This window comes from Sinocyclocheilus grahami, unplaced genomic scaffold (assembly GCF_001515645.1).
Source record: "Sinocyclocheilus grahami isolate Dianchi unplaced genomic scaffold, SAMN03320097.WGS_v1.1 scaffold41.1, whole genome shotgun sequence".
NCBI lineage: Eukaryota > Metazoa > Chordata > Actinopteri > Cypriniformes > Cyprinidae > Sinocyclocheilus > Sinocyclocheilus grahami.
Window position 1 is genome coordinate 396,795 of NW_015505220.1, and position 11,475 is coordinate 408,269.

At 34.5% G+C, this 11,475-nt stretch overlaps 1 protein-coding gene across 3 annotated transcripts in view; it reads left to right on the top strand.

Moving 5' to 3' along the window:
• Nucleotides 1–11,475, top strand: part of LOC107582177 (receptor-type tyrosine-protein phosphatase epsilon-like) — a 43,685-nt gene that overhangs the window by 15,292 nt on the left and 16,918 nt on the right. For 2 of the 3 annotated variants that reach the window (XM_016267914.1, XM_016267915.1), the window contains exons 3-7: nt 3,876–3,956; nt 5,370–5,466; nt 5,795–5,868; nt 9,104–9,240; nt 11,244–11,334. In XM_016267914.1, coding sequence (XP_016123400.1) covers nt 3,881–3,956; nt 5,370–5,466; nt 5,795–5,868; nt 9,104–9,240; nt 11,244–11,334 — 475 coding nt within the window. In that variant the 5' untranslated portion in view covers nt 3,876–3,880. Of the gene's footprint in view, nt 1–3,875; nt 3,957–5,369; nt 5,467–5,611; nt 5,717–5,794; nt 5,869–9,103; nt 9,241–11,243; nt 11,335–11,475 lie in introns of those variants that run through there. The other variant, XM_016267916.1, reaches the window with a different exon arrangement.

Here is an 11,475-nt window from a genome sequence, read left to right on the forward strand (position 1 = left end):
GTGCCCTGTCCGCTGGGGGCAAAGACAGCAGGCCAGTCCTGAGCTCAGCCAGAACAAACACATCACATGCTCGCTGACGGAGAGATGTGTGGGACGTGGATGAAGGAAGGAGAGAGAAAATGTATTTACATCAGGGTTGATTTTGTTTAAAGCGTCAGTTCAACTAAAATCTAAATTCTGTCATTGTTTACCTTATGCATAATACTGTATATTGGTAACTAGTCCATTATTAGCTGACATAAGATTTTTTTTTATGTATTTTTTAAATGTCCCACTTTATATTAGGTGGCCTTAACTACTATGTACTTACATTTACATTAATCATTTGGTGCAATGCACTTATTGTGTACATACATGTTTTTACATTGTACTTATATATTTAAAAATACCTAATTTAATTACATCTGTAATTAATTTCTGTAATTACATTTATAATTACACTGTTGACCCATCCCTTAAACCTACCCATACCACCAAACCTGTCCCTAACCTTACCCGTATCCCACCTCAATAGCAGCAAAAGTGTTTTGCAATACAATATGAACAAAATAAGTACATTGTACTTATTTTTTGATGTAAGTACTTAGTAGTTAAGGCCACCTAATATAAAGTGTGACTGTATCAATTAATGTATATGCATTTTTTCTTGTTTTTACATTCAGATCACTGTACCTTTGCCATCATTTAACACTCAAAGATTTTTGAAAACACAAAAAATATTGCAGTTTTGTAATTGCAAAATGTAGTCTAATATGTAATCTTTATCTAAGATTGTTAATATAACAATTTATATTTTTACTGTACATTATAATGTGATTCCTAACTTCAACTGTAACATTGAAAACAATTGATTTTAGTCTATCTATATTGTCCAAAATATGGGCACTTCTAAAAAAAATATAATTGAAATTGGAAAAAAACCCAGCTGAAATTTCAGCATCATTACTCCAGTCTTCAGTGTCACATGATCATTCTAATATGCTGATTTGCAGCTCAAGAAACCACAGAAACTGTGACACCGTATGTTTTTTAGTATACCTTTTTTTGAACCTGTCACTATTGACCAATTTAATGTGTCCTTGCTATAGGACACAAATCATATGGAATTATTTTACAATATATTTGTTGTCTCCATTCTCTGTCATTGTATGGAAAAGAGACATTTTCTATAGTATTTCATAAAATAAATAATCTGGGTAAACAATGAGAGAATTGACATTTTTTGAGGAGAACTCTATATCTAAAGCAATGGGACATAGTTGAAGCAACTCACAGTCTATTAACACACTGGAGTCTGAGAGACATAGATTGGTCAGACTCATTCGGGAGTCCATTGGCTGCTCTAAAGTGTGGCTACACAAGATTTATGTGCGTCACTGATTTGCCCCACTTATTTTAACAGTTCCCCACTGTGTCCCAGCAAAAACACGCCAATGTGCAGGTGGTGTGTGTGTTTTTTTTCTTGTGTTTGTGTGTGTGTGGAAACTGAGGAAAACTGTGCCCTTGAACAATGCATCTCACCCCAGGAGTCTCCACAGAGATTCAGAAATCCCTCTGGACAGAAAGCACATGCTAAATTGCAAGATGGCGTTCATTTATTTGCATGCACTTGGATGCAATCCATGCACGTGTTAAATATATCCCTGCTTACCTGTGCACTTGTTTTCTCAGGCTCTCAAACCGCATGATACGGGGAGGGTCATTTCTTCTCATTAAAATTCTGCCATCAGTCTTTGCGCCGCTGCAGGCAGCTCTCAGGTCTTTATTAATTGCCACGGGATACTGTATCGACTCAAATACTCTGCCGCTGTCCGGACTCCAGCGTGCTCTGGGATGCTATCGAAAAATGCGGCATTTGATCATGCTTTATCACAGCAGCTAATGCAGAAAGCACTTTATTCACACCCTGCCTGATGAGGTTACCAGGGAGAAAGACTCGTGTGCAATAATAATGCAACAAAAGTAGTTGCTTTTTTAGCATCAGGGATTTGGGTTAAAATGTATATATACTGTATATGCATAAAGGAAAGTGTATTTTGGGTGCTGTTGTTCTTAAATTTATAATAAGCTTTTAGCTTTTTTGCAGTTCAGCTGTGGTATGATGAACTTTTTTTTTTGTGCCTTGTTTTGTGGTCTTGGCTTTTTTTAAATTTAAAAAGTGTTAAAATTGGGGTCCGTAAGATTGTTTTTCTTTATTATTATTATTATTATTATTATTATATTTCATAAAAAGTAAATTATACTTTCAGTCAGGAAGGTTGCATTAAAGGGACATAATAATTTTACAAAATATTTCTGAAAGAAAATATATTTTCAAAATATGAACAGCACAACTGCCTTCAACATTGATAATAATAAATATTTGTTGAACAGCAATTCAGCATATTAGAATGATTTCTGAAGGACCATGTGACACTGGAGACTGGAGTAAAATTCAGCTTTGTATCACATAAATAAATTAAAATGTGATATATACTGTATATTCAAATAGACAAGTTATTTTAAATTGTACAAATATTTCACAATATTACTGTTTTTATTGTATTTTTGATCAAATGCTGCTTTGAGAGACTGTTTTCAAAAAATCTTACAGACCTCAAATTATTGTATATTCTTGGAATAACCTGCACTAACAAATTATGCATATTGTGACTAGGAATGTGTGTTAAAATCAATGTGAAAGCCTTACTTCCTCGATACATATTTTTGGTCTTCACAAACGATCAGTTCTGATGCATAGAGTCCCCTTCTTTTTTCTCATTGTATATCCAGTTTCACTGTTAAATATGTCAAATTATCCAAGTAAAAATGTTTGCGGATGCAGTTTCTTGTTGAGAACCTAAATGGGTTGTGATTTCATGCTGCAGATACTCCATGCAGTTCACATTCAGCTCAAATTGAATGCATAGTTATGCAAAAGTCCCTGAAATAGTTTCAGATGAAACTTCATTTGAGCTACCCTACTTTATTTCTGATTTTTGGGCAGTGTTGGTGTTTGAACACCTACGGGTTGAGTGGTGTGCGTTGCAGGACCGCAGGGCTCTGTCTGTTATATATGCGCTGTGCTGCTTTAGTGAATTAGCAGCAGCACCCACTTCATTTTCTCAATGAAGAGCATCAGCGGCTGTGCGTGGGTGTTTTGTGGAGTATCTTATCTCACTGGAGCAGTGCTGATAGCAGAGATGAAACTGAATGAATCCTCGTGGCCAGAAGTAGCCCACGACATCTGCCCTCCAGATAGAGAAGATACGCTCAAAAGCTTGCTCTGAATATCTGATGATTTACTCTCAAGCATCACTTTCAGTATTAGTTTGGGTTAAAAGCATGATGCAGAACTTATTTGTGGAGTAAGCATGAGATCTTGTCTTGTCCTCTGCTAAATGTGTCGGTCACATAATAAATAAACTGCTTTTCCCAAAAATAGGGCTTACACATTCAGGTTTAATCATGCACGTATATCTTTTAACACCTCTAAATTCACAGATTAAGTCAGATGTGAGGATGTTTTATCTCAGTTTAACCCGCTTGATAGTTTGTGTAACACTTAAAATCCCCAAACTAAATAAGATTAAATTAAATAATCATGTCTAATCTGTGTGAAAGGGAGGTTTATGAGTTTGCATCTCGCTGTTTTAAATATCAGTACAGAGATGCTCTCGGCTTTAAAGCAGTCGTACTGGAACTGTATTTGAAAGGTTTTGGTGACATCTAGTGGAGGAGTAATGAAACATTTTTCCATGTTGTAATACTTGTCATTCTGCTCTGTTGTTTTTGAGTATAGACTGACATGTAGTCACATTTAATTAAGGAAATTACACTAAATGATATATATATTTTTAAATAACCTGCTTATATGTTCTCTTCTTCTCTTGCAGACACAATGGTCCTTGTTTTTTTCCTGACAGTAACAACTCTACAACCCAACACATCCATTTCAACAGACGAAAATAACAATAGTAAGTGCTCATTATTCATAATAATAGTATTAATAATAAAATGAGCATTGCTCTCTAAATCCTTTTCAGTTCTAAATGCAGAGCAACAAATTTGTCATATACGAGAAATAGTTTATTAAGCAATTCAACCTTCACTGAAGATAAAAAAAAAGATGGTTCTTCTCAAAAGTACTTGATTCTGATTGGTCAGTCGCATCATTTTGCAGTCAAATAGTGCTAAAATTAAATAAATTTTTAGATTAATTAATTAATTCATTCATTTCCTCCCTTCCTTCAATTTAATTAATTAATCAATTAATTAAGGGTTATATCTCCTACTTAACTATAAACACATTTTTTTTCACTGCCAGTTTCCCATTCATTTTGATATTTTGATATAACTTCACTTGTTTGAAAACCAGCATATGTGAAAAAACAGCAGTTTCACTTAAGGTGGCGCTAGATTTCATACTTAAAATCATTTTAAATATATGTTTATATATATATTATTATAACGTATTTATATCATTATACTATATTATAACATTATTTCTTTTGGCTAAAGATTGATATAAAATGTGTTACTGTAGCTCATATGGCATTGCTAAGATCAGAATTTTGGTATGATGATTATTTCAGAAATTATTAGTCATTTCATATATATATATATATATATATATATATATATATATAGACATTTGCCATTTTTCATTTTCAGATTTTTTAATTTTTTCTTTTTTTATAATTTTAATAATTAATAACTGATGCATTTAGCAGACGCTTTTATCCAAAGCGACTTACAGTGCATTCAAGTTATACATTTTTTACCAGTATGTGTGTTCCCTGGGAATCGAACCCATGACCTTTTGCGCTGCTAACACAATGCTCTGCCACTGAGCCACAGGAACATTTTTTTAAAAGTTATTAAAAAGTTATTACAAGCTCTAAAAATTTGTTTCACAATGATTTCACAATTACTCACAAAATGACTGAAATAGTCATGGAAACTCAGCTTTTTGTAGTTGTGTAACATTTCCCAGCGAGATGATTTTTCAATCCTCCCTGGTCGTGTTCAGCATTTCTGCATCACATAAGCATCAGTGTGACCGTGTGGATTTGTGTTAAATCTGAGGTGGATTACGCAGGCTGTGATTTTGGGCTGCAGTAAAGTGCTGATCTCAGGGTTAAGCGGGTGATTCATGTCAAACCTGCTGTTAAATGAATGAGCGATGCTTATCCCGCAGTCAAAACAGCACCGGGCTCTCTATTAAATCACTAATAATGCCTTGACTTGACTGGCTGCCATACCTCACTGAAACGCTCAGCGCCGGAGCAGCTAAGTGTGTTCATTCCAGCTCCAGCGGCTCTGCTCGCGGGCCAGTTTCCTGTTCTTTTGTTCGCTGTGGGTTTAACTGCCTCTCCTTCTTCCTTTAGAGGACCTGGATCAGTCCAGCGCACCCATCCTGTCCATACTGCTGAGTCTGTCCGTCTTGGTGCTTTTTCTGGGGTTGCTGACCTGGTTTTGTCTCAGGTACGACACACACACACACACAAACGCGATGAGTCAAAAACTGAGTCTGTCATGCTTACAAGCTCCGCCTCTTTCTGATTAAGGGCAGGTCCAGGAACTGAGACATGCTGTCACACACACACACATATTTATTCATACACAGCCTCACCGTGGTAAACCCTCAGATTTTTACATGGTAGAGAGCGTGTCATATAGCGTGTGTTTGTGGAGAAACAGCACCTCTGATGAAAAAGAGCTCGAGTTTTCGTTGGTGAGACAGATGTGACGTTAGGATATCGTCTCACATGTTGTCTTCATGTTTAAACCTTGTGTTCCTCCTTTATTTTAGGTTGAAAAACCAGAGGAAAGCTGTCATCACAGCCGTCGACAAGAAAGTACCAAATGGCATCCTGGAAGAGCAAGGTAAGCGCTCACTTTATCTGCTTCGAACCAGTTTAGTTGTTTAAGATATGAGAAAAGCAACTTGTGGTTTTGAGAGCTCTGTTGTAAGTAAGACGTCTTGGCAAGTTTCACTTTATCAAATGTGCCATATTCGGCTTCCTGTTGCCTCAAGATGCTCTGAGAGCAGGACGTGAGATTTTTTTGTGAGCTACTCGTGCTGTTCTATATCAGACGACTCTATAATTGCACTAAAAATTCACTTTGGCTGAGGTTTATGGGTCATAATATGGTTTTTATGGTGAAGATTATGCTCATCTGCATTCCAAATGTTTGAATGAATGACCAAACCTTTGATAAAAACACTGTTTTTAATGGTTGTGTTTGATTTACAGATAAGACATTTTTATTTCACAAACTGTAGTTTTTACGGTATAATCTTTATTAAATCTCTAACCAACCCTTAATGTACAGTGAATTCAGGTGGCACATTCTGCCATTGAACATTACATGAAAAATACTTCTAACGCATTTATTAATCTTAGTTAAAGTTAATTTACTGATGTTGTATTTGTTAATGTTACTTACTGGACTTGAGCTAACATGAACTAACAATGAACAGTTTTATTTGTATTAACTAACATCAACAAAGATGAAGAAATACTGTAACAAATGTGTTGTTCATTGTTAGTTAATGCATTAATTTATGTTAACTAATGAGACCTTTTTGTAAAGTGTTACCTTTTAAACTCTACTTTTAGACAATACTTTTCTAGTTTAATAATAGTGAGAAAATATCAATATTACAAATCCCAAAACTGTTTTGTTATTGTTTTGTTTCCTAGATACAGATGTGTAAAACAAGGGGAAACATACTGTAATGCTATTTGTGGTTTCATTACCAATATTTCCTCAAAAATATTCACATCTGACTAAAACCATGTGAAAGCGGAAGAAGGTTCATTTTTAAACAGTTGTTCCTGTTTGCTTTTATTAGAGTTTGCGTGTTTGACACAAAAACTGTGGCTCATGGTTAGCCAAAAATCACAAAAGAGCTCCGTTTAAGACCAGAACTGGGTTTCTTAGACAGCAGTGAGATTAAATGGAGATCAAACTGAGACTTGGGATTAAGTCCCAAAAATCTCAGAGTGTTCTCCTGATAGACAGACCCTCATAATCTCCTTCTAGATGTTCAGATCTCAAATTGTGCTCAGATTTTATGCTTATCTAGAGTCCGGTTGTCGCCGCAGATTGTGTGTCTTGTCGAAGGTCTAGCAGATTTATGTAATAAACTTCCTCTGCACTCTTTCTCCTGACGGAAATCTCTCTCAATGAATATTTTGTAAGCGAAGACGAAAACGACACACTCTAAACACGCAGGAAATGTTAGTGTTAAATGACATTTACTGTGTTGAATCCAGTTGGCATTTCAATCAGAGAGATGTTTCAGTGTTCAGTTTACCGACTTTCTCCAGCTTTCTGTGCCACCTTTTGTTTGCCTATTTAATGTACACTAACATTAAAAAAATACAGTAATATTATTACAATTTCAAATGACTGTTTTCAATTTGAATCTATTTTAAAATGTAATTTATTCCTGTGATGCAAAGCTGAATTTTCAGCATCATTACAGTCTTCAGAGTCACATGATCCTTTAGAAATCATTCTAATATGCTTATTCTAATATGCATTTATTATTATTATTAATGTTGAAAACAGTTGTGACTCTTTGTATTTTTGTGGAAATACTTTGTTATTTTTCAGGTTTATTTGATGAATAAATAACAGCATTTATTTGATATAGAATATTTTTGTAGCATTATAAATGTCTTTATTGTCACTTTTGATCAATAAAATTAATCCTTGCTGAATAAAAGTATTCAATTCTAAAAAAAAAAAAAATAATTCTGATGCCAAACCTTTGAACAGTAGTGTTGAAGTCTGCAAACATTCTCTTTTTATGCAGAAGAACAAATGGTTTTATTTCTTAAAGTCTAAGCGCTGATGTAACTATGTGTGTTTGTGTGTGCTGTATGCTGTATAGAGGAATATATAGATGTGGATAAAGATGAGGATGAGGATGATCTTGGCTGGCCGTCAGAAGGTCAGGTATATGTGGTGTCTCATGAACAGGCATGAAGTTTATAGTCTAAACTCTATAATGTCTAACATCTCGCCCGCTCTAACCTCTAAACTAATGGTTGTGGGTTTCTTTCGGTGCTATGAGGGTCACTGGTGGTTTTCCGGTATTTGCATATGCTGCTTTAGATATGCCTATAGTTCTTTTACAAAGGCATGCTTTTATAAAAAAAAATAAAATTTGAAGAAAATTAAGCATCTTTGTTTGTTTATTTGTTTCCTGGGTGACAAAACCATGACCGTAAGTTTGACATGATGTTCTTCCAAAAAAAAAAAAAAATGTATTTAGCAGTCTGTTGTTAGACACGGGACAATTTCTAAATTATGGAATTTAACATTCTGAGATTTGTTTTACCCTAATATCAAACCCAATCATATTGAATGATAAAACAGACCAAATATATGCACACACCTCACACACACACACACACACACACACACACACACACCCACCAGTAATGAAAAACTATATTAAATATGGAATATGGAATGTGGTGATCTCAAATAGTAATCAGAACGTTTCTGTTTTTAAACAGCGGTTCTATAAACAAAAAGTAAGTTTTAGATTTAATACAGTTAGATGTTTATTTTTCACTACTTACTGTATGTAGTGAAACAAACAGTGGAACCTGAACATTCTGAGATTTGTTTTACCCTAATATCAAACCCAATCATATTGAATGATAAAACAGACCAAATATATGCACACACCTCACACACACACACACACACACACACACACACACACACCCACCAGTAATGAAAAACTATATTAAATATGGAATATGGAATGTGGTGATCTCAAATAGTAATCAGAACGTTTCTGTTTTTAAACAGCGGTTCTATAAACAAAAAGTAAGTTTTAGATTTAATACAGTTAGATGTTTATTTTTCACTACTTACTGTATGTAGTGAAACAAACAGTGGAACCTGTCAATCAAATTGGTATAATGTGTGTGTGTGTGTGTGTGTGTGTGTGTGTGTGTGTGTGTGTTTCTCAGCTCAGAGGTGATTGTAGAAACCGTAAAGTAAATATGTATTTCAGCAATGAAATCTCCTGTAAGTTCTTTTATTTTTCAAGTGTTTGTTTTCAACATTCATGTACTGTATTCTTCCACAGAACAACAGACGGTGGTCTTACTGCCCAGATCCCCTTCCACATGCAAAACATATCTCCCCATTCCTGTAGACAACTTGGAAGAAGAGTATCGGATACGCTCGGCCGATGATGGGAAACTCTTCCGGGAAGAGTACAACGTGAGTGTGTTTTGAAAGAATATTGATCATGGATAGATATATAAAAAATAAGTTGATACCAAGTTGATTAAATAACAAGGAAAAAAACCCCAAACAAACGGAAAAACAATCACAACTTCGGTAGCTTTTTAGAAGCCGTTTAGAATCAAATATGAAATATGATATATACGTGTATATATATATATATATATATATATATATATATATATATATTAAAAACTGCTAATTTTACAGGCCTGCACCACCGAATCAGATGTAATATATTATTTAATAACGATTAATTGAGAAATTGAATTCCAAATGCTTTAGAACATACTAGTTTTGCTGTGGTATTGAAAATGGTACAAAAATGTAGGCAGTTAAGACAAAAAAAATAGCTAACTTAACAGCATCAGATCAGATTTAATATATTATTTAATAATGATGCAGTGAAGAAAATGCTAGCTATTTTAACTGAGAAATCATTGAAGGCTAAAAACCAATAAATTAATTTAATATGTTTTTTTTAGCAGTACCATGTTCAGTAGCATAGTTTTGCTGTGGTATCGAACTTGGTACACAAATGCATGCAGTTGATCTGAATCTCAACAGAATAAATACAAATTTAATAGTTTTAATATGTTATTTAATAATGATGCAGTGAAGACTTTGCTAGTTGTTTAATAGTGAAATCATCAAGTCTAAATGCCAATAATTCAATATTTTGCTTAATATTTATTTATTATTTGCATGTTTTGTAGCATTAGTTTTGCTGTGATATCAAAATTGATGGTCACACTTTATTTTAAGGTCCAATTCTCGCTATTAACTAACTATTAACTGTGACTATTGCCTCATTAAACTCCTAGTTTGTTGCTTATTAATAGTTAGTAAGGTTATGTTTTTGTATGGGGTTGAATTAAGGGATATCTAAAATCTGCTCATGCAGAATAAGGCATGAGTACTAATAAACAGCCAACATGCTGGTAGTATGCATGCTTGTTAATAGTGAGAATGGGTCCTTAAAATAAAATTGATATTAAAATTCATGACATTACACTGCTATCAATGACTAGATTTTCCATGAAAACACCAATCATGACGATCTGAACATTGTAAAAATAGCCCATTATTGTTGTTTACGCTGATTACATCACTCATGCTGCTGAAAGTTTTTGTGTGTGTTTAGTGGCACAGCTCAGTGGAGAGACTGTTATTTTGTTTGCGGCTCGTAAAGAAGCTGATGGTGCATTATGGTGCCATTATTAACTGGCAGAAGCATGCATTCATATGGATCAGCAAATATCCTTCCACATTTGCTGACCGCTCAACTGCTCTCATTTCCCACTGAGAATTACTGAGGAGTCATCAGGCATTGAGTCATTCGAGAAAGCCCCTCTCTCCTGCTTTTAGATGCATGATTCAAGATTCGCTTCTCTCACAGGCCTGTGATTCAGGAACACACACTGAATGAACCACGTATATTTTCTGTCCCATGGAAACCATGTTTATGCTCAACAATCTTAATGGCCACTTAAACCATTTAAGTCGGAATGGAAGCGGATCTGCTGGTTAAACAATGGCCTATATATACAGGAACAAAGCGCCAGTAATATCATCCATTTAGGCTATAACAAAATGACAGGTTTGGTGGGAATTTGAACAGCATGATCGGTTTTGCTCAAATGCACAATTCTGTAAGAATTCATGTGTTAGGTAGCAATTCAAGTGCAATAAAATGATGTGAAATCAAATAATGTCTCAGGTGCGTGATCCACAGCAATGCATTTGTGTAGAGACGAGAGAGTTCAGTAGACACATTAAACACAAAATGCTCAGTTTGCAATGAGTGTCAGTTGAATTTAATGTATGAAATGCTTTTAATTATAAAGCAGAAAGCGTACAGCATCTGTGACTCCCTGACAGTGTCAAATCCTGATAAACATCTATTTGACTTGGCATGTACGATTATGGAGATATGGCATTGGTTTAGTGTTAACATGTATAATTTGTATCGTTGACAGTCGTTACCAGGGGGTTCGACTCAAGGAACATGTGAAGAGGCCAATAAAGAAGAAAACAAGGAGAAGAACAGATATCCAAACATCTTACCTTGTAAGAATCTCTAAAATAATCTCTCTCTCTCTCAAAACACACACACGCACACACACACACACACACACACACACACACATATATATATATATATATATATATATATATATATATATATATATATATATATATAAAAAATAA